The sequence below is a fragment of the Atheta coriaria genome, unplaced genomic scaffold, assembly GCF_025399875.1.
Source record: "Atheta coriaria isolate IRGN ID8LTWV9N9 unplaced genomic scaffold, Caltech_Dcor_3.1 hic_scaffold_7_pilon, whole genome shotgun sequence".
Lineage (NCBI taxonomy): Eukaryota > Metazoa > Arthropoda > Insecta > Coleoptera > Staphylinidae > Dalotia > Dalotia coriaria.
This window is the reverse complement of record NW_027045449.1, coordinates 3,630,437-3,658,282: the sequence shown is the minus strand read 5'-3', so window position 1 is coordinate 3,658,282 and position 27,846 is coordinate 3,630,437. Positions and strand designations below refer to the sequence as shown.

At 38.0% G+C, this 27,846-nt stretch overlaps 2 protein-coding genes and 1 long non-coding RNA gene across 4 annotated transcripts in view; 1 reads left to right on the top strand and 2 right to left on the bottom strand.

Moving 5' to 3' along the window:
• Nucleotides 1–39: 39 nt before the first annotated feature.
• Nucleotides 40–23,428, bottom strand: LOC135795862 (uncharacterized). 2 transcript variants are annotated; one of them, XR_010549169.1, is made up of 5 exons: nucleotides 23,214–23,428; nucleotides 23,058–23,093; nucleotides 20,945–20,994; nucleotides 589–832; nucleotides 40–540 (listed from the first exon to the last, which is right to left on the bottom strand). It is a non-coding gene; the product is annotated as an uncharacterized lncRNA (long non-coding RNA). The 2 variants fall into 2 exon arrangements; XR_010549168.1 differs by having other exon boundaries at nucleotides 40–832.
• LOC135795859 (neuroligin-4, Y-linked-like) overlaps nucleotides 5,656–27,846 on the top strand; it is a 117,045-nt gene continuing 94,854 nt past the window's right edge. Inside the window, exon 1 of the mRNA XM_065307655.1 lies at nucleotides 5,656–6,648. Within this exon, the coding sequence (XP_065163727.1) occupies nucleotides 6,138–6,648 (511 nt within the window). The 5' untranslated portion in view covers nucleotides 5,656–6,137. The remainder of the gene's footprint in view (nucleotides 6,649–27,846) is intronic.
• LOC135795861 (uncharacterized) lies at nucleotides 24,849–25,937 on the bottom strand. Its single transcript, XM_065307656.1, has 2 exons — nucleotides 25,027–25,937; nucleotides 24,849–24,974 (listed from the first exon to the last, which is right to left on the bottom strand). Exons 1-2 carry the CDS (start codon nucleotides 25,934–25,936, stop codon nucleotides 24,961–24,963), a joined length of 924 nt encoding a protein of 307 aa, XP_065163728.1. The 5' UTR covers nucleotide 25,937; the 3' UTR covers nucleotides 24,849–24,960.

Sequence of the window (27,846 nt, the reverse complement as noted above, 5' to 3'; positions counted from 1 at the left end):
AAACGACAAAGAGGATACCACAAAGAAATATGAATGAGATTATAATTTTACATGGGGTTTTATTGACAGCTTTTAACAACAGACACATTTTGTTAAATAAAAAAATAATCTGAAGAAACATGACAAGTCAAACACGCGCGTTTTATTCGTTGGCCGGAATGGAACTGCATGTTCACTGAACTGCACACAGTCAACGGCGACAACAAACGGCCACTATCAGTATTGCGATACGCTTGCTGAACGCTACTAACAAATTTGAAAACATACAAAATATCGCACGTATTTTAACTATAACAGCATAGTAGTGGTCCTAACATTCAAGAACCGAATTCTATGGCACTTTTCGATCTACAAATAATTAATTCCAATATGAGGATCGTTTTCCATTTCAAGTATGCAATGATCAAAATTGTTGAAACTTGAAACAAAGTCGTTTCGACTTTAAACAAAGTAAACAGAAGTACTTTAATCATCGGCCTTCTAGGAAAGATTACAGCTTCTGGTGCGTTAGAGTTAACAAATTGGGCCTTGTTTCTGCAACTGTGTTTGAATATATTTAAATCTTTCTGAATCTGAAAAATTCCTTACTATTTTCAGCTAACGAGCAGGTTTACATCGCCTACAAGGATAGGTTCTTGCCGTTGAGTATGCTGGATAATAGCCCCGATTGATAGACTTGCAGACCCAATGCAGTGAGTTTACTGTGATATCATAATATCGTTGGCTACCATCCGCCTTCACCGTTAGTCGCACTGTACTCTTTCCTTCTTGCTAGGTATTAGTTTGAACGTCACTATGGGCCTCTCCCATGCCCTGGGCATATAATCTGAAACTAAGATAAGCATTCATTAAACATTTGCCCTGATCTTTCAAATTTCAAATTATATTAAAGTAATGAGACCTATTTTTCTTTTTCTGGAACAGAAATATAAGAAATATTAACACGTAAATACTCGCCCATAACGATAGTAATTTTAACTAAACAGAAGGTAAAAGACAATTTTTCTCCAAATGGTCGACAGCATCATGGGCACAAATCAGTCAAAATTCATTAACTGGTAATTAAGCTAAGTAAAGTAAACACTGACTGTACGCTATACTCGCACAATATCGTTATGAAAAACTGTTTTTCATAACAAAAATTTGCAAATAAGTAATTTTTCGTGAAATATTTGTGTTTTTTCTGATTTGCTCGCGACCTAGGCGGCGCAGTAACTTCAGCAGGGCGTCTGGAGATGCAGAATTAAATTCTCCGTCGAGTGGTATTTAGTTGTTGCAAGATTAGGCGGCGCAGTAACTTCAGCGTAACTTCCAACCAGTAGGTGTGCTAACGAGACCTCTAATGGTCGAAATAGCTATCCACATCAGGTTTGACAAATACTTGCATTGACTTGCAATGGTTTAGTAATATATCGATTTTCATAACGATATTGTGAGGGTATAGCGTACAGTAAGTAAGTAGGTTAAGTGTTTACTTTACTTAGCTTAATACTCACCCTCTCGTACAACCATTGTCTTTTCAATAAAAAATAAAAGTCATCGATAGAAACAAACGCTATTTGTCAAATTAAAATAATACAGAACGATGCAAGACACAAGGATCACACACGCACCCACCAGCGACTGACACGAAACTGGCACTGTGCTGTTGCAATTCACTTGTTGTACTACTGGCGCGATCAACAAAAAATCTGTTTATACATAAACAAGCAGGGATAAATCTTGACAACTTGACTACGTGACAAAACTTAAGCAAATATAGTAAGTAGAAAAGAATACTTCAAATTTCTATAAATATAGTATCGGACTATTTTTTTTAAATTTAATTAGCCCGATGATCATATTTACCAACTTTAGATCAAACGGCGATGTACATGCATTCGCTCCTAAAAATGATATTATAAAACCTGATTCCATAAAAAATTTAAAATGCCCTCTTAATTTTGATGTTCAAATGTGTCCAAGGTTATGGTTGAAGGATGAAGGTCTAAGGAGGCCTAAAGGATGAGGCACGAAGAACGCAGGATAAAGTAGAAGCTAGTCCGGGTGAGGAACGCACGCAATTTCATTTCTGACGCGTAGCCGACGCGATATAAGGTCGTAACCCATCATTGACCCGAAAATTGATTCTTGAGCTCGCTTCCTCCTCCGCGCCACCTTCTTTTCGTCTCTCTGCCGCTCTCATTTCAACTCATTTCGATTCAGGACTGTCTAAGGTCTTTATTCATCTTGGTCGCATCTCTGTCTGACAGTCAGCCGCTGCTGGTTTTGAACTCTGGCGGCTTTTGGCCGTTCGTAGGATAACTTAAGACATCCGCACGAAATTCCACAGCCGCCTAAGTGCTCACCTCCGACTCATCCCAAACACCCGGACGCAGCCGAAAGCTTCTCGTCATCCCATCACTCTAACTGGGGAGCTCCTAGCAGGAACTTCTACCTCTATCTTTAATGTCTTGGCTGGGTTTGCTCTGGTTTGCCTTATACTCTCAAATATTTCAAAACAGCGAACGTTTTGTTATTGTAGTGATTGTGGTCGCTGCCAAAAATTCATAGAATTAATTCGCGTGTAAACATAGACCACTTAAATATTTAATGCCCTATCGGCAATTCATCCGGCTAATAATTAAGAGAATCATTATGATATCCATTGCCATTATAGATTTTATAGTAGTAATAACTCTTAGTGTCGGATCTAAATTATTTCGATCAATTCACAATCCAAATCAACAAATTCCAAGATTTCATCCACATCACATAATGCATACTTCCTAGTCATGATTCTGCATTAACTTTCATTTTCACGTCTGGTGGGTTGCATACTACTACAGCTTCCGGTGACGATTCTAAGGGTGGCGGGATTGCGTAGACCGAATAGAGCCTGAAGCAATAGCCGCCCGTTTTACGACACCTTTATATAAGATTAATGTCCTTAATTACGGTTCGTCATTTATTTTCGAAAAAAAGGAGAAGTGGGAAAGCGGAAAGCTGAATGCGACGCTCTGGCTAAGGGCACTTCGCATCGAGTGCACTGCCTGTGGGGATGTAGGTGTGAGAGGGAATGAAAAAGCGAACGGCGACGCGCCGCTCGGCAATAATGTTCGGATAATGGTTTTATTTTTATGTCATAATGTAACAACGTCCGACGCACTCAAGTCGCGAGCGTTTTATAACGTCCATGATACCTGGCACCGCCAGCGCCATCTACTATACTAAACAAAATGGAATCCACATGCGTCGGGTATAATTAAGAATAAATTTTCCGCATATTAAAAACAAGCTCGAGTTTTTAAGTTATGGCGAAGTGTTGTTTAATGGTTTTGGAGTTATTATATGTCGTTTGAATGAATATTTTATATTTATTTACAGCGCGATTTTTATTGGCCAAACAAAATCAGGCAAAATTTTATTTCATTTTTTTTCCAAACGGTAAAATCTTCTAACTTATGAATAAATGTCCCCGAACACGTTTTAACATGACTCCTACTCCTGTCTTGATAAAATTTTAAAATTTGTGACGCGTGATATTTCTCAGCATATCGTGTTATATGCGCTTTTTTTTTACATCACGTTGAATTCACTGCGCAATTCAGTTTTTTTTTTCAACTTCTTATTTAAGACTTCTCGTCAGTTCCTTATGCTCTGCATTTCGTGCTTGTTTCAGAGTTTAGTTAATGTTGTTTTTATTATATGAGTTTTATTTCTCGTAAAAACTTTTCTCAAAGAAAATATCATAATTTTTAGAAATTTCGTGCCGGGCTACCAAAATGCACAAACAATCATTTATGAGTAATTGAAAATTTTTGGAAGGTTAATAAATAACAGTGCTTTTTTGCTCTCTGAACGAAGACGTTGTCGGAATAAGAAAAGCCGAACTACTACGAACGGAAAATGAAAAAAATGAAAAAAGTAAGAAAGTATAAAACGACTTGGATATATCGAGCATCATTTTTTATGTCGACAGAAAAAGATTTTTTTCAGTTCATTTTTTGCTACTTTTTGCGTTGAAAACGGAAGAAAACCAGGCAAGCGATGGAAAAAGTGATGCCAACAAAGGCTCGTACTGGTCGGGATGAACTATAGCCGGTGAACTAATTTAAGGTGAGCACCATCAGTTTTTACTACAGTTTGGGGAGTTATTATGGAACTTATTTGTGATAATCTCAAATGAAATATATCAACCGGATGACATTTTGAAGCGGATATAAATTTACAATATAACGCCATCTTTTGTGTATTACCATCTAAAGCTTAGTTAACCGAAAATGGCAAATCAATTTACAACATGCACTCATTTCAACTTCCTGCCGGCATTTCAAAAAAAGCCCTCGCTTGTTTTTTGCAACATCGACACGTCATATCCGAAAATGGAAATTAAATTATCTCCCACGCACATTTGTTGGGTGCCTGAAGAGCGCGAGTTAGCGATTGATGATTAATTAATGGTGCGCGGACGTTTTTGTTTTGTTGCCGGGGGTATTGTTTGCTTTCGACCACCCTGGTGCTCCCCGCTGGCGCCACCGCGTTTTTTTGAGGGGTTGCTTTTTTTCTAATGACCATTACATTAGTAGATCAACGTAAATAATATTATTATACATAATGGAAGCTTATGGTCGGATCTTTTTTGCCACGCCACTCAAACAAATGGAGTTGAATTGTAGGAACAACTTATACAACCGAAACTCGTGACATTGTGAACATATTCGTCGGCAGTAAGCAAAACATTCAAGCGTTATTAATTAATCATGATTATTTCATAAATGTTGTTTTGTTGGCTTTACGAAAATGATTATGATAAAATGATACATTCACTCCTGCACTGATAAAAAATTGTAGTCTTTCATGTTATTTAAATGACATTCAAATGTGCTCTTGAGTTGTTTAACTAGCGCCATCTAGATTCAAGTAGTTTAAGATTTAAATGAGTTGTACTTTTGTAATTATCCCGACTTGTCTGTAGCATTTACGTTCATTTTGTTCAATTAGTTGTTTGTCAGCGGTACTAATAAGGTTAAAGATGATTAAGATGTCTCTAGAAGAAAATCCTTTTCCATCTTGTTTTCCAACCCGTTCCAGTGGACTCGCCTTGCGTTGTTCATTTTGATTGCGACTTCGTGTCGAACATTGACAACGACGTGACGATCATATTTGCGCAGTCTTTAACTCGCGACGCCAAGACGCTTATAACTAAGCGGGTGACAGGCAAAAAGAGAACGAAAAGACGACAAGGGATGGCACAATGTCGAGTAACGCGATACGATGACTTGAGTCTTTGCTGGAAATGAGCGATGAGAGCGGACGAAGCATTCAAAGTGATGAGAACGAAGCTGGTGTTATGGATAAAGATGTCGAAGCGTCACCGGGCAGTTGATGAGGTCTATAGAAAAGAGTTAAGGCTAAAAACAAAAACTAATGTTTAGCAAATTCACAAATTTTCTAATAAAAATGTGTGATTTTATTTATTTGGGAATAGAATAAAATTAAAAACTTATTTTTTTCTATTGTGATGTTACTTGGTTGAAGTTTTGAGAGCAAATGAGAGTAGCGAGTGTGGTAAAGGACCGGGCTGCTGCGGCGGCGGCGCGTGACGCGCAGAGGGGGCGCTCCTGGTGCGCCGTGAGGCGTCGCGCCGCCGCCGCCGCCAGTCGGCCGCAGGAATCGCCGCGCGACGTTTCGTTCAGGGGGCGTATTGCGTTGAAAAGCCACCCGCGGTGTGTGCACGCCGCGTGCATGTATGCAGATTGCGCTCCGCATCATCAGTGAATTACCCTAATCACCTCTTAAAACGTGTGCAAGTGAATTAATTAACAAATCAATAGATACATCAAACAAATCAAAATAAGCAATTAAACGGCTACCGCACCAACAAAACGAAACAAAGTTACGTGTACCATAAGTACACAATTTCAAAATGCAGCTGTATTAATTAAATTAAACCATGGTGGACAGTTAACTTTGAGGTTATCATAACCTAACCTCAATTTAAAATCACAAACCGCCTAACTTGCAATTAACTTAAAATTACTAGTGTGTATATTGGATCTTAAACAGAATGTGTCTATGTCAACTGTAATCTAATAAATGTGTAGTGTCAGGTCGAGAAATGTAACCACCCCCAATACGCTTGTCTTGTAATCACAATGTGCGTGAAAACGCGCGTGTTCCTCTTGGTTGCCTTGGTGGTGGTGGCGATGGTGTCGGGCGAGCCGGTAGCGGCGGGTGCGTCTTCATCGTCAGGTGTGGGTGCAAATAACGGTTTAGGGGGCGGCGGCGGTGTCTCAGCCGCCGAACGTGCCCCGCTTACATCGCGCACTGTACGCACCAAATACGGCGATGTGAGTGGTATTATTGTACAACTCGATGCTAAACACCTGGAACCGGTGGAGGTGTTCCGAGGTATACCATACGCCAGCCCGCCGCTGGGCAGCCTCCGATTCATGCCGCCCGTCACCGGCGCGCTCTGGAGCGGTGTGAAGATTGCCGACCGTTTCAGCCCCGTCTGTCCGCAGCGATTGCCGGATGTGCGCAATGAAACTGCTGCTCTTAAGCGCATGCCACGAGGGCGGCTGGAGCACCTCAAACGGTTGCTGCCGTATCTTCAAAACCAAAGCGAGGATTGTTTATATCTGAACATCTATGCACCAGCACAAGGTAATTTATAGTTATAAGTACTTAGATTTATAAAAAAAGAACGTAGGTTGTAAATTATGCAACCTGCATGGTTTTGACTGGGTAGCGCGCTCATTATATGTGGGAAGTTTTCGAGTGGCGAGAGGAGCGCACTCGGGTTAATATGCTGATGACGCTGGCGCTATTGAAAATTAATGATTTCCACTCGAACGCACTCATCGCGGCGCTCGACGCAACACCGAAGACTTTTCAGCGCTTTCCAATGCCCTCTGAACGCTCGCAGGTAATAATACATTGGCTTTAACTTTGCGAAGCCTCGTCGTTGAACCCCGGAACGTGCACGAGCGAAAACGAACGAGTGTGGGCAAAGAAAAGCGGAAAAGCTTTAATGAACTATCAATAATTATTTTTAATCATCTCTTGAAACTGCCTAGCGCAAAGCTTTTTTCCAGCCAGCGATTCAAGTGTCGCAGAAAAATTAATTTAACTAAATCCAATTATTGCTCCGCCTAATTAATTAATTAGCGAATTTGGGGGAGTCATCCGCTGTGTACTCTTCCACTCGTCGCACAGCATAGACACGTTGATATGTGTAATGCTCACGTTACGTCTAGTTATGTTCAAGTTACACACAATTATCCACACCGAACACGTAATATTCAGGTTAATCGTGTGCCACACTAGCGCCACCACCGCGCCAACAAAGTGATGTAATCTTCATTCTAATGTGCGAAACGTAATTGTACGTAATGCACGAAATGAATTGTGTGCGGCCTGTGAAGAGATTTGTGTGTGTACCAACCACATCTGGATGTGTGTTTGTTGTCAATTGCTATGTGTATGTGCGTACATTTGAGGTTATGTATGTAACACGTGTCGACCTTTCGGTTTTCGTACGCGTACATTTTGTATGAGTCCTTCTACCTTCCTTCACTTGTTTTTGGAGGTCATACCTGAGTTCACTGCGTCTCTGTTTGGAATATATTAAGCGCACATCGGATCTGACGCGGGCAGGCCGACGCCATTATGAGAAAATTAGCAAATGTGAGCATCGAATGCAAACAGCCCCAGGCGGCCCGGGGACGAGGATGAACCTTGCGTGTAACAACAAACAAATTTTCAAACAATATACATATAAAGAGCAATTTTCAAACAAATAAGAGATTGAAATGAAAATTCCAAATTTAATAAAGGTAAACCAACGTAGCGGAACTAATCTGTGTACGCGATCTTTATTTGTTTTTAATTTTGTATTTGGTGTGTTTGTTTCTTGTTTTGTGTCTTTGTAGTTTTACTATTTGCTTTCGACTTGCGGATCTGTGCGCAGTTTTCTATAGTTTTGCTCGTGCAGAGGTCCCAAAGGTTTAACTTTGAGCTATACACTGTTGTTGCATTGTGTCATTGTTTGTCTAGGAGTTCTAGGTCTTGGCAACACGGCCGTCTTATGTCGCCACTTTCTTGGCCGCACTTTTTCTGAGTTCCTAGAAGTACTCGCTTGTATTTTTACGCACGCCGGGGATTTGATTCTTGCATTTTGCACTTTTGCACTTTGCATTGTCGAGATGCAAACAAAGCCGGAAAACATACCTACTACTCTGGGGAATAGAAAAGTATTCGATTTTCTTTTGCGACCCAGAGACGAACAAACTGGGTCCTCATTGTGAAAGTGTCAACGCGACTAAAAACATTAGTTTATGATCAATGCTAGGCACTATTTTATTTGCTTCAAGCATATTTTAAGATCCTAAAGGTCAAACTCATGCAATTATCACGTTTTATGTCTCATTATAAACCGATTATACTTTGAATATTCTCATCCGCATAGCAATATAAATCCGTAGGTAATTAATTAGTCGTTTGGAAGTTGGCGAAATTTGTCAACTTCTCGCTGGCGCACGCAAAGTGCCCGTAAAACAAGTGCGCGATAAATATCCACGTCCATTCCGGCGAAACAAGTTTGCGCGCACCCGGAAACGGCACAGCGCGGGCGGCGCGAATTGCCAAACTTCCTTCTCGACAGTGTCTTCCGCGTAGCGGGGCCTCTCATCTTGCCGTAAAGTGAGTTTTCAGTTAACGCAACGCCCAACACGCCAAAACGAACGGAAAGGTATAATTACAAAATTATTATACGAGCGTACCTTTACTTACAAGGCCCGGAAATGAAAAGTGTTAAGGTAGGTTATTTTCGGAAACAAAATTGATCAGTTACTAAATAAAGAAAACGTACTTTTGATGTCTTAATTGAGCAACATTGCAGATTTTTAATATAAACAGAATAAATCACAAGTTTTGTTAGTTTTATTAAACGTTCGACCTTGTTTCGCAACGTTGGCAATTTTTCATATCCTCTCCGATCCCACTGACTGGAGCCCGAGCGCATTTTTACGGTACACTTTACGTATATTTACGTTTTCATTTTTATTTCCGTTTTAAGCGTGTGCAGTAACTGCGGAGATTAATCACTTCCGTCTGCTCGCACTGGGTTTTTTTCTTCCTCCCACGCTTCAGATTCTCTTCCTCTCTTCCTATATTTTAACATTTCTATCCCTTCTTTTCCGCTTTCTTTCTTATTTTTTCTTCGCCAACGTGTGCAAAGTGCACAAACTGTAAATGTATAAAATGTCTAAGTGTATGCGTGTGTTGTGCTCTTTTTTACCGGCTTTATTTCTCGTTTTCTTCCGGTTGAGGACATGCAGCGATATTAAAACGAACGCCGCCGCCACTGCAACTTGTGCACGCTCCGATCGATCATAGATACGAACGATAAAAAGTTTGAGTTTTGCAAAATCAATCTTTGCGAGCTTTGTGCAAAAAAGTGTCACGTCGAGACGGTTAAAAAAACGCAATAAAATAAAAAATTCAAACCGTCAACGAGTCGTAAATAAACGCATAATCCGTAAGCCAAATCAACTCGTAAACTGCAACGACAAAAAATATTTTTAGAGTAAAATAAAATTACATTTAAGTCGCACATATACAAACACTTTAAATCAAACATTGTATTGCGCACAGATCTTTAAATGTCTACTTAGCAAACAAAAAATTGGATTGATTGAGTTGGCATTTTCGAATGTCTTCAATTGAATCGTCCAATGCAGCAACGCGACGCTCATAATTTTTTACGATTGGCATCATCATAATATATTTTACGACATAATCTTTTATCAATATATGGACATTGAGTCGGCGCTGCGCAAACCATGAAAAAATAAAAAAGCGAATAAAACTCACAATTTGAACTCAAAATTTTAGCCGTAAATTTTAATGCATTTTAAATCACCAATACTATTCCGAATTAAATTTTAAGCACTAATCGAATTTTTGCGAATTAAATGATTCGTTTTATTTTTTCGCGACATTTATCACACCTGCAAATTTGTGTACACATAACGAAATTAGTCGATTTCGACGCGCGTCGAGCGCTCTACGCTTGCCAATATGTCAACGTCAACCTTTTAATGAATCCGATTTATAACCGCCGCGTCCTCCTTATGTTGGAACGGGTTTTCGCGCGCCGCTCCCAGTAATGGTGGAGGCGCCTACGTGTTGAGAACGTTTTGTCGAACAAATTACCTGCCCGCTTAAACCGCGCGCATTACACACACAATTTTAATGCGCGCAATCTTTGTAACATAAGTACACCATCAGACAATGCACACCCACACACCCACACATTTCGTAAATGGTGGCAGAAATAACGAAAAGCTAAACTAATTTTCTCGCGTCGGATTTTTTTTGCCTTGCATGCTAAATTTTGAAAGCAAGTTGATATTTAATGGCATACACGTTTTGGTGACACGTGCCTCAATCAATCAATATACCTACACTCACATGTACAGAGTGTTACAAAACATTTTTTTGTTGACTGCGCGGAATAAGTGAAAAATACAAAGAAAAAATGTATCGAGCGCTAAAATTTTTTACGACGCCTTGTTTTTTAAACTTTCAGACTTGCTGTGTAGATTTTTCCTGGTTTCTTTCGTGAACGTTCGCATGCTAAGTGGAAAATAATCGCAGTGAACAAAGAGGGTTTATTTAAAATAATTTATTGCTTGTTGTGCACCTACACGCCACAATTTTTACAGCAATTAAAAAATGAAAATAATCCGTCATTGAGTAGTTAAATTCTGCCAAAATTATAATTTTTTATCCGGTACATGATTCTTGATGCCGTTTTTAAAATTTGCCCTGTTGTGTTTTAATGTTTTCATCCTCTCAGGCGGCCAGAATGTTTTTAGTGTTATTTTTAATGTTGCGTCCTGCGAACTTTTTATTTTATGTTTATCCGAATGCGAGCCCACAAAGCCGCTTGCTATATTTTTATTCAGTTATATATATTTCGCGCGGCACGTACTTGAACCCCGCACACACTCAACCACATCGAAATATGTACGGATACGTTTGTATATCACACAGAAAACATTTGGAATCTGAAATTTATTTTTTATGCAAATGTATTACTATAAATCCGCCTGCAAAATCCCGTTAGAAAAATGCCACACGTCGTGCAGCTCTCGCTACAAAAAAAAAAGGAACAAGTCGACTTATAAATATAATAAAACTTGTTATATTACTCAATGTTATCCATAAACATAAAAAAGTGAAAAACCAGAAAATAATAATCTAATCAACTGCTAATTAAATAATTAATTAACTATAAAACCTTTTATAAAAGCGGTGGTTAAAAAAAACTTTACTGCCCTAGGGCCGTAAAGAAACACGTATCCTTTGTTTGATGTTTGCGTGCTTCGAGATTATTCGCGTGTCTACGACTCTGAACGATGTGATTCGCGTACATAGCTGACGCAACCAGTTATACAAACAAATAGTGGCTGAAAAAGTTACATGTGTTCTAGACAAAGAAAATAATACTCTTAAACTTGTAAATTTACGCTTTATATCCCCTCATGCGACATAAAGCATCGTACGTCATATGTCACAAATGCTAATTTTTGATTTGAATATTATAATAAACGTTCTCGACGCTAAAATGTTTCCTTCAACATGTGCGAATGCTCATTAAGTAACATGACGTTTGAAAACTTTATTAATTGCTCTCTAAAGCTCTGCGCGTGGAAAATGTTCGCTTCGCATGCCTTTCACTTGATTACCGTACTAATGTTAATTTAATGTAAATGTTTAAATTGAATTTTATACGCATTTTGAAACGTGAAGCGGATCATTTATTATCATAATAATCGTGAGTATAGTATACCTAATTAAATTAATAACCAAATATTTTTGTCTGAAGAATTTCGGCGGAGTTTTTCTGATATAATTCTGTCGTAATTTTGATTGAGACATAGAAGCAAACACTAAAAATGATTACGTTTGGTTTTATTACGCGCGCACGGTTTGAACAACCTGAAAGCGTAAAAGTATGACATTCCTGAGTTTATTCGTGCCGTGCATGACTGAATCGTAGGGAGTCGCGTGGAGATCGCGAAGAATTGCAGCAGAAGTAATGACAAGTCCTACCTTTCGCACAGCCATCAGAAACAAGACATAAAAGACTCGACGCGGAAAATGTGTGAGGAAAAAAAATGGAGAAAACTGAGCTGGGTATAAAGGAATCGAGGCGGGTCGTAAAAAAGGCTAAAAAATTGTTTCACGCAAAACAAGTGCAATAAATGTATAAGTACGTGAATTTTCGAAAATTAGAACTTGTTTTTATATTTTTAACATATTTCCACGATTTTATACTTTAAAAGCAAAACAATTTAAATTTTGAAAATTTTATAATTTTTAATAAACAAGATTATACGCTATACGCTGTAACATTGTTTAGTTATGTGAGAGCAGCAACAGCAGCCGAGCCTGATTTCAACAGGGTTAAAAGCTTTCCTTTTGACCTTCGGCACTAGTTAATGCGCACAACGCGCTAATTAATTACACCAACACAACATCCTAGACAACCACAATTGTGTTATGTTGCATTAAACCCACCAATATCAACATTCCAATATGGATAAATACAAATTCAAAGAATTTCACTTGCTCTCGCAACACCTGAATATCATAATTAAAACTATTCACGTATCATGTATTCACGTATTGATGTAGTTATGTAGTCATGCTGTCACGTCTCAGATCCATACACCCAGATTCATTTCTATTGAATAGCAAGCAAACCTTTTGCATGGCGTGCGGATTATTCGCTTGGGTGTTTAGATGCAGAGAGTCTTAGAGACGTGGTGGATATCTCACAAATCTTGTCTATCTTGAAGGTCTTGCTTGTCTCTCGCTTGGCAACGCGATATTATTCCGCGACACGTAGACGTCTTGTGACGAGAAAGGTGAGCACGATGAAAAGCCGCTGTCGTGGATTTAATTTGCGTGGCCTTTTCATCTACGTCTCTACGGTTAATGATATTAGCAGATGTGGATTTGAAGCGACATTCATACGAGACTAACAACTATCAACTAAGATCCCGAGTCTCAACATCTTTGATATAATATTTCATACACAAAGTTTGTTGTGCAATATTTTATTTTTTGGTGGTTATGGTTTCACCAAAGTTATAGTTTAAAAATAGTTTATACCTAATTAGTCTTCGTCATTGTAATTGAAAATTAATCAAATCATGTTCATGATTGGTTACTACAAAGCGTCTGTCTTAGTTGTTTCTTTATTTTGTTCCACTTCGCTTCGCTGTAAAACTACCTCGTCAGCCAGCAATCTATCGACTCATCGATTATATCCACTCAAACAACAACTTTGTTTTGTTTGAACATCAAAAGATTCTTAGAATCAGAAAAACGTCTGATTGCTGAATGTTTTATTCTCCAAGTTATTTATTCCTTTGTTTTCATTTTATAAAACTTGGAAAAACATAACATTACTCAGAAAATAACAGTTATAACTTGCTTAGTCACGTGTGAAATGTATATTAATATTTTTAATGCTGAAAGTGCAAAAAATTTGTAGACGAATTAATTTTAACGAAGACGTTAATGATAAAAGCGATAAAAAAACAAATTTAATCACTGGACAGCCAGACACATTTTATCCACGATTTTTAGAAGCGAGTTTTATATGACCATTAAAAAAATTTAAAAATTATGAGACCCGGAGGACGACTATATAAAATATTTGTTTGATTGAAAAATAAAATTTAATTACAATCACAAAAACGGTTTTATTTTTCTAGTTTTTAAATTACGCGTTTTAATTTCATTCTTCAATTAAAAATATTCTATGAAATAAATTTCTCCTTGGGGATTAATATTTTTTTTGGAAATATTCAATTAAAATACACTTTACTGTCACCGCATCAAAAATTCAATATTAATATTTAACTTAATTGAAAAACGGCATCAACGTAATTTTTCAATTAAAAATCGTTCCGCACCACTTCTGCACTTTCTCAATTCCAACTTTTGTTTAACTTAAAAATTCACTTTCGTTCATTTTTATATTGCAGTGCGCGCGGAGGAAAATTCGTTCGTTTCGTTTGAAAGCTCGGTTTGCCGCGTTTGCTCATTTTTATGTCCGCAAGGCTAAAGAAACAAAATTTCCAATCGAACGAGCAATCATCTTCCAAAGTCGCTGCTTGCTAGCACACTGTGCGGAAATGCAAAGGCCGGAAAACTGGAAGAAGGAACGCAGCCGGCGGAAAACGAAACGAGCAATACTCGGTTACACTTTGTGCGTCGCGTACAAGCAGTTAACGATTATTAGGAATGAATATTGGGTGGTTATAGCTCACGCACTTTATGACTTTCCAATCGAATTACCTTCTTCGGCGCACCGCCCTCAAGTCAGTGAGTTCGGCGCGGCGCAAAGGTGGCGATATAATTTTTTATTAAATTACTCAAACGTTTACAATCTACATTCTGGAAATTTTAGCGCGAAGGGTTTGTAAGTATCCACGCTTAAGGAAACTTAGTGGAAGCGAAATAGGGGGCAGGGAGCGGCGTTACAAAGTTAGTCATCGTTACTTTGTACGTAAGCGTTGGATTGTTGGAAACAAGAAGTTGTCTATGTGAGAACACGAAAAGTTCGCGAAGTTGTAAAGGTGGATAACTAGAAAGACAAAGAAAGGCTGCGGAAACCGGAAATACTAAGTTCAAGATGATGAGAATACTAAAATAAGTAATATTTATACTAATATTTTCCTAAATTTTACTTGCAGATGCAAAGTTGTAATTTTTCACATTATAAATTCTTTTATTGAATGCCCAATGAGAATTCAATTAAAGATAAAACTGCAGTTATACGATTCCATTTAATTTAAAGTTCTTTGTACGGCTGGAAACTAATTCTATTTTGTTTGATGCATAGTACAGAACTAGCAGTTTTATTCTATACATAATTTATTTTTATGGCAAGAAATCGAACGTGAACGAGCATCGAATGAATCTACACATTGAAGAAGGGTAGTCTGAAGGGTAACCGCCCCAGAAACGAGCATAATGCGAGTATCGTAGCAGGAAATGTGAAAAATAGCCAATATAAAAATCCAACCAGGACGCAATAAACTTTTTGTGCTCGGTTTTCCTTTGAGTGTTCGCTTTTTTGTGTTTTGCAATCAGAAGATGCTAGGGTGCGTCAAAGTTATAATAAAATATCGGTGCTTACCTGAAATCGTCTAGGTTCTAAATATCCCAGTGGGAATTTGGTCAGTAACTACTTCCAATAGGTAATACCACTTTTTAAACTAATACTTTTTCCAGTTCGAGAGAGTGTTTTGAACTTGTTTCTAAAAGATCATTCAAGTATCTCTCAGCGATTTTCGTGTTTTGTTCATTTTTTGTTCTCACGCGCTTCGTTTTCTTTGCATTTTTGGCATGCTTGATGTTTGAAGCGAACCGCACCACTGACGACGTGAGCCTGAGACGATTCGAGGCGAGTCAAAGTCACGCTGTCTAGAGATAACACACTGAATATCAAATGAGGACGACACCATTGCATTCGCGTTTGCTTCCGCGGCTGTATTCGAAGGCAGCGTTCGGGACAGTCGAAAAGATTCGCCCACATGTCGGCGAATATCTCACGCACGTTGGCAGCCCCGAAAGATAGCAGCGATGGTGAGGAAAGAACAAAAAAAATGTGCCAACACATAAAGTGTGTGTAAAGTGCGAAGAAAGAGAAATTTCAGCACGCGCATAAATTTTTAACAATTTTATACATCTATATCTTTCTAAAATCAGCTTATATTGCTCTAAGTAGATATTTAGATTTATTAAAAATATGCCACTGGATAAATTCCATTCTAAATCGGCATATTTTCCGCACACGTGTTACTTGATCCGCAAGATTCACATGCCTTGTGCCACTTTACAACAACCACCCTCATCCTGAGCTGAAGGGAATCTCCAGAAATGTAAAACTGGAATATGCGTAACCTAACCGCTTTTAACTTGCTCTGTAATTTCATGTCTTCTTCTATCCCTTAGGTATATCATCTCCATCATCCCGTATTTTATCTCCCCTTAAGGATGCCTTTCCCGGTTACTCTTATTGTGAAGTTGCTACTGTTGCTCCTTGCTCTGTGCATGTTTGTCCTTCGACCAGATGAGTATTCCTAAATATGCACATCTAAATAACGAGTTCACCAGCGGGTGAGTTTCAACCCATGGCAGTTTAGGGTTTTTGGGTTACGTGTGCATGGCGGGGAAAATTGGCAGAAAATGCGACATGAAAATTGCGATTCTTTGATATACCCGCCACACGACGCGAGTTGAGTGAGAGTGGCGTTCAAGGCAGCAGCCGAGAACAAACAAAATGTTGTGCGAACAATGAAAATGTGCGCTTGTAGGCAACCAAGGCTGATGATAAGGGAATGAGTGAAGGATTCTGAAGGAAATTGCTTTTTATGCATGTCTGCTTCAGATTTCAAGGTTCAAAGTTAAGCAGGTTTTAACTGGGGTTTTTGCCAAACCATCACATAACCTAACTAGTAAATAATTTCTGTGTGTGTCCGTATCTGTCCTTGAACATTAGACTTCCGGTTTGGTGGGTTTGTGTCTGGGAGATGTGTTTGTTCTGGCCGGTGCTAGTTGGTTGGCGGCTGCTTCGATATCCTCAAGAGATTCATTCATAACGTCAACTGATAGATCGTACGAAACAGCGCGCGGTGGTAACGCGGCGGCGGCAACGGCGGCGGCTCGTAAATAAACCGAAATGTCTGCGTCGGTTGCCGGCTGGCGCGGCGCGCTATCGCTGCTTCCGCGCGAAACTCCGTTCCCGGGGTGGGCCGCCACGTACCGCCGGAATAATCTATCAGTACATTTGATCAATAATGCAACCAATTCGAACCCAATCCCAAAACCCAACTACCGCTTTTGCTACATTTCACAAACATCTTACTACAAGTCACCGGAAGAAAAAGAAAAACCTTTTATTTCCCACAAAAATAAAAAAAAAATCAAAAAGACGAAAAAATATTGAAAGTTGCAAAATGTGCTCGAAACTAAATATCGAAAAAGTAATAGACTATGATGAACGACGTCCCACATCTCCGTGCATCATGGGTCTGGGTCTATTTGCGTTTAGAACGTTCAGGTTGAGATTCGTCGAGTAATTACAACTTTCAAGCCTTTCCAGCTCGACGGGAACTTGGATTTCGCTGCGCGGAATTTGGTCCGACTTGCAACTTTGCGCTGCATTCGCTTTCAAGCACGCGCACGACCGATGCGAACTAATTAACGAGAGGCGCGATTCGCGCTAAGTTTCCACCCCACCGACCGACAGAAAGCTCGGGTCTCACATCCTCACCATACACATCTTTACGTCTTTATATCTTCCTGGGAAGCAGGTACTCGTGTGTGTATGCACGTTGAGTTATAACTTATATAAGTCATCATAAAAGCGCCGAGACTGCTGGGCGAGCGTTGGAATTAATGTTTGAGTTGAATAAATGGCCGATATTTACAGTGGCATGGAAGTGCATAAAATATTCAGATAGTGGAAATGTTTGCTTCATTAAAATTTTAAAAAGCACTTAATTTTAAACGGTCGAAATTTATTTCCCACAAGTTTTACTTCGATGTTTGTTGGCGGCAGCGCAATTTTAGCATGGAATATTCTTTAAAACTTAACATAATTGGATGGAATATTAAAGAATGTGGCGGGTAACACCTTCTCAAAGTGTTAATAAACTCCCAAAAAGTCCACTTCACTCAACAACTGAATTCGCTGTTCGTTTATGTCGCCTGACTTTGCTCGACCGTCGTCCTTAATGAATTTTTGATCAGCCCGAACTTTTCGCACACAGTTTGCATGTGCTGTAAAAACAGCGCCTGCAGAGGAGCTTACCACAGGATTATCGTCGGAAATTTGCGGACGACGCACAAGTTAAACAGGCACGCCGGGAACAAAAAGTTGCGCGTGGAGATAATTTTGAGTTTTGGGACGACCGACCCGAGGACACGCAGTCACGCACAATTTGTCACTGAGTGTTATCATGGTATGTCACGAACCATCAACCAGTCCCGCACAGCAGACTGTGATAAGTTTTGTCATCTAAGATCAAAACAATTTCAACTTGGTCACGTCGCAAGTTTGTTTTTGGTCGTAATGACATTGTAAAAAATGTAAATCTTTAATTTAACGAGATATTTTAAAGTCGAGTTAAACGAGCATAATAGAGAATACACAGCCGCAGGAATGTTTGGTTGGTGGTGGTAACAAAACGTACAAGACACCGCATAATTTGCCACACCTGCAGTTTTCTCTCTGCCTTCTTTGCTTCTCTTGGCACTCGACGAGGAACGCGCAAGGAAAATTACTTTAATACCGTTATGCTGATGCTCTTTTCACGGCATCCAGGATGCTATCGCGCCATCTTAGACACTTTCATTATGTAAGCACTAACTTTACGCTTCAGCTCTTTATCTAACGATGTATTTTTTCCATGTAAAAATATAAAAACAGTTTTTTTGCGTGAGATTATTTGGGGGAAATGTTTAAAACTTTGATGTTTGCTGTTTGAAAGTTACAACTCGTTAACAACATTGTAATATTTTTGTTAGAACATACTTTTAAACCGGTTAGCTGTGTCTGACCATTCCGTGCGGTTGGTGATTTGGCAAAAGTTTCATATTTATGTTTCGAATTTTCATATGTTCACATTCTGCGCGATTCAAAATTTGTCGCACGTTTGCCAGTGTGCAAAGTCGTTTGTCCTCCGCGCGCGGGCGGACGAGTGCCGCCGCCTGAATTATTTATTGCGGATAGTTGGAAACTTTTCGGGGGCGGCGACACCTTTGAATACATACGCGTATTTTATGCGACTACAAATATTACTAGTTTACACAGCGGTTGCAAAACTTAACAAAAACAAAAAAAACCAACACTACTAAATTTGGTTTGCAATTAAACCAACAAAATTCGTTAACTAACATATCAATTATTGTTTCGATGCAGTCGCTGTTAGTTTGTACAGTTTAAAAGCTTTTTACGGGTCATTATTTTCACATCGGAGGAACAAGCGTTAAAATCTAACCGAACGCGGCTGGTGTTCTCGTATATTCCAGATTTTGCAGTGGTACAATTCCCAAACAGCAGAAACACGAACGATATTCAGGCCGAGTTGCAGTTGATCAACTCGACTTGAACTAACTTTGCCCAACATTCGAAACGCACTCGTCGCGAGAACACAGACGATAAGTGCGCTGGATTTGAATAGAGAGACCCCGGAACACGGAAGCCGGGGCCAAGCAAACTAAATTGACGTAGGGCTGGAAGTCCTTGAACAGTTCCAAATTTTCCTCACCGGGGAATAATACGCATATTAAAATGACTTTCAAGATTTTTTCTAAGGTTTCACCTTCTATTGCTCAAAGAAAAACAAATTAATTTGCTCCAGTCTAGACAAGAATGTCAAAACATAACAATTAATTATTCCGTTAATGAAAATCCCAGACGACAAAAACAATAAAAAAAACGTTCTTATTGGACATTACATTTTTTCTGAGTAACCGATACTAAATGAACTTCTTGGCGCTTTTTTTCCCGCACCAGAACTAGATTTAAGTAGAAAATCACTCAATTGGCTCCACTTCTATTTTTTGCTCTTCTCCCGGCTGCTATAATCTAAAAAAGGGCAACTCGCGAATATATTGCTACTAGCAATCACCCTCCATCCCGCCCTTTCGTCCACAGACGCTGATTCCGCCTATGGCCTACACCGGTTTGATCCGTTGTGCTACGGCCAGAACTGGCAAGGATTCAAGGATTCAATAAATCGCAGCCTCCACCCCACTATCAGAGACTCTGGGGTTAATCCCCCCGACGTGTCCGGCAGCAACGACGACCTGTCAATGTCCAATTCATTTCGCTTCGTTCTTTTTCCGCATTTTTCCCATCTAACCTTACAACTTTTCTGGTGTGACTATCAATAGATAGAAGAGTTGTGAGGCAGGTGGACAAGGACATGCAATCCAATCGGTAAAAATTTAGGTCATTATTCAAGTATTGCTTAAAAATTACTTAAAATTATTTTGGTGATTTTTATAGTGAGTAAAGTTATATAGGTGGAAAATTTTAAACACACTGTATGTTGTAGTATGAAGGCGATTTTCTGAACTAATCCGAAATCCTAGACGGGCTCGCTGCGCGCACGTATTATCGTGTCGGTCATGTCTAATTCAACTGTTCACTTCAACGTGGGCAAAATCCGATGAGGATCATAAAAAGAGACCTAACCGAGATTGAAAACAGATGGCTGATGAGAAATCGAACAAAAAAAATCTATAATTGAAAGCAAGCATAAATCGAGCGAAAATTAATTCTAGACTAAAATAAATTCATACTTCGAATATTAATTATCAAAAGTTTAATATTAAATCCGTAAATATTATGTTTATGCCCACATTTATAAAGTAAACTAAACAAAACTAAACTGAGTGTAAACTTGGCGCGACATAAAAACATAATAAACGATCGAAAAAAGCGCAAAGAAAGAAATGCTGAGTAAAAAAACAAAAGTAGAATCAAACTAGATTCAGGCCAAATGAAAAGAAAAACTTGGTACGAAAAGTTGGAGCAAGTTTTCCTCGCCTTTCATATGAAAGGTAAATATTTAAGGTTTTTAGCCATCATCTTTCTGTATTTTTCTTTGCGTCGAGTTACGCGTTAGAATGGTCCGAGATCGATGAGTTTGTACTTTTGTGGGTTTGCCACAAACTCTTCCTTAAAAAAGTGACAGAATAAAAGCGATGAGTTCACACTTTCTTTAATCTTGAATTCAAACTTATTCTATTGGATATTTTGCCCAAACAGATATTATCAGATAATTCAATGCTCAATCCAATGTGGGAGGTAATACGCGATAAAATTTGACCGAAAAATATAATTGAATTATAAACTTACCAGTGTACTCGTACAGCTTATCGGACAGCCAGACTCAACGAATGCTGTAACTAAACGAAAACGTAAATTAAAACAAAAATATTTCATACAATTGAATTATGTTATAATTAAAAATCAATACAAAATAAACAATCAATGCTGTTTAGTTAAAAAATACTTACACGAGCCTTCTGGATCTTTCGTAATGATGAGAATCAACATGGGGGCGATATATTTCCGATTAATTTAGTAACCGACACAAAACACAACGCCGAGTAAAGAATGTTATCGAATCCACTATCACAATAAGTAGTAAAATACATAACAAACGCGATCAAAAACCAGCATTTCCGAACATTAAACAAATTACTATAGTCGCAAAGCACAAATAAATAGTCGACTTATCTTCGAGTATAACACAAATTTGCAATATTGAAGTCCGAATAAACGATATGAAACACGACGAACCTGCGACCGGCACAAAACTGGCTGCAATCCACCGATAGTGCATGCCGAAACTGCGTAAACAACGACGGGACAGTATATGATAAGAAAGCAAGAGGTGCGCAAAGACGACGCGTCGAAGGCACGCGACATTGTGCGCGAATTTGCAATAGGTACTACATTACCTGTGATCTAAACTAAACTAGACTTCGCTGCATGCAGCAAGTTGATGCGACGCTAGGAGACAGCGCGCGACACACAAGCGTTAAAAACGTTGTTTAAATCGAATCGCAGATAACAGCATTGTATACAGAACTGTTCTCGTGCCCACGTTGGTCGATAAATATAAAAATAAAACATATAACTCGATTTAATGATTATTAGTGCATCCTATGAATGCGACAGATACAAGACTAGTCCCACAATTAAGACTATTACAATCATTAATTAATGTTTCCACGTGTTACGACTTTTGTATGCAGTACATACTGTCAATTAATATGTAGAGCGTCTCTTAAACTTTAACATGACCATTAGAAACGCACAAAAAGTGTCGTATTAGGTCAAAAAACATGACTAAACGTGCTAAAGTGACATTTTTCAATTTTTGCACATTTGCTTGATACTTTTTTTCGACGATATTTGATAATTAATATCTCTTAAACCAAAAGTAATAGCTACCAACGAATTGTTGATTATGAAAGATTGGAAAATTCTCTATCAGATAAAAATATAAAATAATTATATTTCTTACAGTCAAAAGTCAAAAACGGGACCAAAAGTGCTATAAAATGACATTCTTCAACTTTTGCCCATTTTATTCAAACGCGAATATCTCGTAAACTAAAAGAGATAAATAGGATCTGATCGCAGCGTCTTAATCTACGGACTATTCTCTATAGAATAGTTAAAACGGAAATCAGAGAGATGAAATTTCAATTCTTAAGAAAATATTGCCGAGGGGGGCATACTTTTTTTCGACGATATTTGATAATTAATATCTCTCAAACCAAAAGCAATAGCTACCAACGAATTGTTGATTATGAAAAATTGGAAAATTCTTTAGCAGGTAAAAATTAAAAATTTATTTCGTGGGGTATATGATATTTAAAGTAAACTAAAATATACTACATGCGATATGAGCAGATGGCAACGCGACACAAAAATGTTGTTTGTACACAAACGTTGATAAATAAGCAATTTTCAGTTGATGCTAGTCCAATATATGAATTGTACTGTAAATAAAAATAAACAAATTTTCAAAATTCTCCTAAAAATGAAAAACCTCTCAGTGAGATGAAACAAGAATTGTCCTTAGAAAATTTTTATTTATAAATTATTCTCGACCTCTCTTATTTTCTCAATTTGAATACCTTATCTTATAGAAAATTTTCTAAAGATTTAGAATTTTTAATCTGACATAATTGGAATTAAAAAAATAAACGAGAGAAAATTGTATAGGGATGGTTAAGACGGAATTCCGCTGAATTGCATCATCAAGTACCTACAACTCTTGCGCTTTTGTAAGCGAAGGAAAAACTAAAAAGTTAATTTTGAGATGTATCAGCCGAGTACGCGACTATCTTATATATTTGCAACACGATAACACGATAAATCAGAACAACTTAAATACAAACTGATGGGGAACGCAGAAATTAAAATGAAAGATATAATTGAATTATAAACTTACCAATGCAGAACTCATGGTTGGAGTCCACGGCAAATACTGTAAATAAATAAAGAAGAGATATGTTAAAATAAAAACTTTTAATACAATTTAGTAATATTATAACCACACAGCGGTAAAAAACAAACAATCTGTGCTGTTCAGTTAAATGTAACCTACACTACCACGATGGATCATCCTAATGATAAAAATCAAATCAACATGGGGGCGATACACTTAACCGGCATTTATGGACAATAAACGCGCAAACGGTAAATAACATTACTATAGTCGATTGATGATCAAATATAATGCGAATTTGGAAAGTAGATATCTGGACAAACAATACGAGTCGCGTAAAATACGTCTGGATGAACCAGAGACCGGCACGAAACTGGCTGAAAACTGTGCAAGCAACGACGCGACAGTTTGTGATAAGAAAGCAATAGATGCGCAAAGCCAGTGCGTCGAAGGCACGCGACCTTGTGCGCGAATCGCTTTAGCACGCAACCTGCGATCTAAACTAAACTAAGATGCGCCAACATGCGACGTGAGGGGATCTCATGCGTTGCATTCTCGCGGCGAATGCGATAAGAATGTGTTAGTTGTGTTCAAAACAAACACAATTCTTGTGTCGAATGCTTGCGCTTACTGATAGCTATAGAAATAACCAATATATGTCTATTTTACAATTTTCGTTAATACTAATCGTTAATTATGTGCTATATTTTTTGTGTTTGCGATTTAAGAGCGATCAGCCGGGCCCCGGGGAATTTACCCCAGTTAACCTCCCCTCCCAACGGCCCCAAATCCAATATAGTTTTTGTATTCTACAGATATGTGAAATCACTATTTTTCAACCAAATGCATTCATAAATATATTCATAGAATTTTCGCACATATTCGCATTGTCATCCGGCTGCAGCCAAGGATTAAATGCAGCCTGAAGAATAGAAAACGAAATCCATAAGGAAGAACAGCGTGAAATTGGAAAATAATAAAAAAAAACGTAAAATGATAAAAAATAACGTGAAATAAAACAAAAAATTACATACTAAGATGCTGAATAATATCATCAATAATCCATATACATATTATTCATTCCAGTTCATTTGTTTTTATCTTTATTAATTGAATGATTTTGTTTTTGTTTCAGGTAAGCCTCAATTAATCGAGCTCATTGTTTAATATCGAAGGTAATTTATCGTCCGCAGCATATGTTTTTGTATACATCGTATGTGTGTAATATCAGATAACGTCGCTTATGTACGTTATCACATACAAAAAAGCAGGAATTAGTCAAATTAGGAAGCTTTGCTTGCGCAATGACAAAAACTTGGGTTGTGGGCACGCCATAACTCACCGGTTCGGTGTGTTCGGTTTCGGTTTTCGGTTTTCGCCGAACGGAATAACGAATTACGAAGTTATTATTAATTTGCGAGTTGAACGCCGAACACGCGCGCGCATTCGCCGCAAAACGCATGTACGGCGATAATAAATCACGTAAATCATTCGGATATTCCTGCGAACAAATTTGCACAAGCGGGAATCTTATCTTTTACATCTCATTAGAATTTTCACGTACACATTTACATTTAGATATTATTTTGAAATAAAATCATGGTAAAGTTTATGCGCATGCGCAGCAACTCATTTACCACACTAGTAATGTAAAGTTATTTTGTGCGTGGCACACGTAAGCGATTTGCAATGCTTGCACTTTTGCATTTTACCGAACGTCGGCATATGTGGTTGCCTATATTAACTAATACGCGCATTTGTAGATGTTGCATTTATTAGAATATGCTATGTAACTAATGCTTGAGATTATTTATTTGTAGAGAAGAGCAAGTTTAAACGCCGGATCAGCATCAGAGTGTCAGTCAAAATAGATAAAACATAAAAGTATAGATATCATATTTGATAATCAAATGGAACAACCTAGAAATAAAAAATAATGTCAACCAAAAATTTTATTGGAAATTTTCACAACCTTCGGGAGAGTCCTCCTGCTTGTCACTCTCTGTTTTAACCATATAAGCAAGTGATGGGGCCTTTTTTTCTGGCTCTTGGAAACGATATTGTAATGATGTTGGATTTACCTCTGGCCTAGTTGTAGGTTGTGGCATAAAGCCCTGTGTGGTCCCTTGATCAAAATTCGGATGATTTCCTTGATTTTCAGTATCCATGGACTGAAGAACAAATGCCGGATTGAAATCGTAATTTGGGTCTGAATAACTATCGTCGTAATCCTCATAATTTAGTACATTTGGATATGGTTGTGATGCATATCCATTGAATTCCCGATAAAGTTGGCTTAGATCGTACGGATCATGATCATATGCACTATCATGCATTTGATTAAAATCAAAATCTGGATTGATAAATTCTGGATATACGTTGTTGGATCGTCCACTAGGATCCATCATATAGTTCATTGAATTGTCGCCGGGTGGTTGATTCATTAGAATAAGTTGGTACTTCAAAAGTTCAAGTTTTTTAGTTACTCGATGTACATCCCGCTCGATTTTGTCAATATTTCGAGTAAAACGTTTATTTTTACTATTTTTATCATTTAAAAATATTTGGTTCAGCACGAAAGAATTCTTCCTCGCCTTAGCTTTCCGCTTAGCTTCAACTTCCGTTGGAGGATCAAACAATGCATCAATTTTTTCCAAAGATGCGTGAAAATCAGGTGCGTTGCTTTTGTTCAAATCCGGTGTCCATGAAAGAGGCTCCGAATGTACAGGCGAAACGCTTCGTTTTTTTGGATGTCCAAAATAACCACGATTAAATCCACTTTGTCCCCAAGGCAGTGGTCTGTGACGGCCATAAGCCTCACTATGCAAGGCCAAAACAATGGTCAACAACAAGACCAAACTAAACATATTGATTTCTGACATTTACAAGTGTCGTAAAGCAACCATGAGACATACAATATATATACGCGACGGTCAACAATAGGCAATTAAATTAAATGCAAAAATTTTGCACAAAACTAGCAGAACATGAGGTTAATTCAACTTAATGATATTATAATGCATTGAAGAAGCAGGTAATGACGGATATCCCGAAATCGTTAACTTTGATTTACGTTTAACTGTTTAAAGGACTGATTGAATAAAGGGATCATTTGTTACAAACACGAACGATATAAATTACTTGAATTGCATTTAATTATTCATTTAATCGCTCGACAAAAAATCTCAAACTTAGTAACTCATCACTCTGTTATTTCTGATATACTTATTTTTAGTTCTTGCATCCATATTCAATCTTTTCATCTGAAGCAGTTCTTCTCTGGTCGGAGAGGATGATTTTACCATTTTATAAACAGGAATTGGTAGAGGCGCCAATTCCTCAGGATCATCAAAATGTTTATCAAGTTCGTATTCTATTATTTCTTCGTTCAAAACTTTAAGATTGTCAATCATCCTAGGAATATCTTGTTTTAACATGTCGATACTGTCGCTGCTGCTGCTGCCTATATCAGATGGCACTACAGGATCCAAATATTCAAAGCCTTGATATTTGTCATCATAATAAGCCTCTTCAGGTTGATGATTGTTTATAAAAGTGCCTCTGTCACTACTCAAGTGGCGGATGCGTCCGTCTTTCACACGTAGTTTAAACTCTTTCACATGTTTACCATATGGTTTTGCAATTAATTGAGTTGTAACCCTCGCATGGGTTAACATTATTAACGCAGCCTCAACCAGGAGAGATATTATGATTCGCTTCATTGTTGTGGCGTAACTAAACCGATTATTCTTATTGTTACTATATTTATAGTGAGTGTATTTCGTTTAATTAAAAACATGTTCACATAAAAAGTGATTTATGTTTATTTAATTAAATCGATTAAATTGGTGTAGCATAACAAATTACAATTTTAACGAGTATAATTATGATTGTCTCTTATGATTGCATCTTAATTAATTTTTAATAAAACCAATTTGCAATGAATAAAAGGTTGTAAAATTTTACAAAATAAAAATGACTATTGAAATGTTTTTAAAAATGTTTGCTTGTGCATCTATCTTCAATATTTTGCAGAAGGCACGTACACGGCCTCGACAGGAGTAAAAACGGTTGATTAAGCTTATCAAGCTTTCCAGGATGATGCTCGAGGCGCAACTCATACGCTCTTAACACCAAAGCACACCCGGTGACACGTGTGTAGATTAGCAATAATCAGAGGTAATTAATTAATTTCAAACAGAATTATAGGAAATAAAATTTAGTTTTGAAACATTTCAAACCAAATTTCGGTAAAAAGTCGTGAACCTTTTTGTGTGGATTCTTGAAAAGTTTATTTTGTCATAAATTGTTAACGGCAGTATATCTCTTTGGAGTTGTATAACTCTATACGTATTATTTTAGGGTTTTGTGGTTTTCGCCTGTTTTATGCGCCATGGTTTTTCCGGAATGAATGCGTACACGTTCACTCGATTTCGTCCAGTTTCGCGGCCTGTGTCCCGCACACGAGCTTTTCATTGAATGTTCGCGCGTGGACATTTCACGTATTATTGCCAGCAGCCGGAGTGAACGCCGAGCACAGTATAGGGAACAATTAATATTCTTAATTGCCCATATTTTAGCTCCCGCTAGCGCAATGCGTTCGGCCATTGCTCGCGCGCACAAAAGTGAATGTTCGTGTTGCCAACCCACGAATATTTTTTTTAAATCCTCCTGCTACGCATGCGCAATTATAAATGTTATATGAAACTTTCTATTATATTGAATAATGAAAGCTGTGGTTTTCCCTATAGACCGAAACCGGTCCGGTGGTGGATGTTGAGGTTTCCACCCT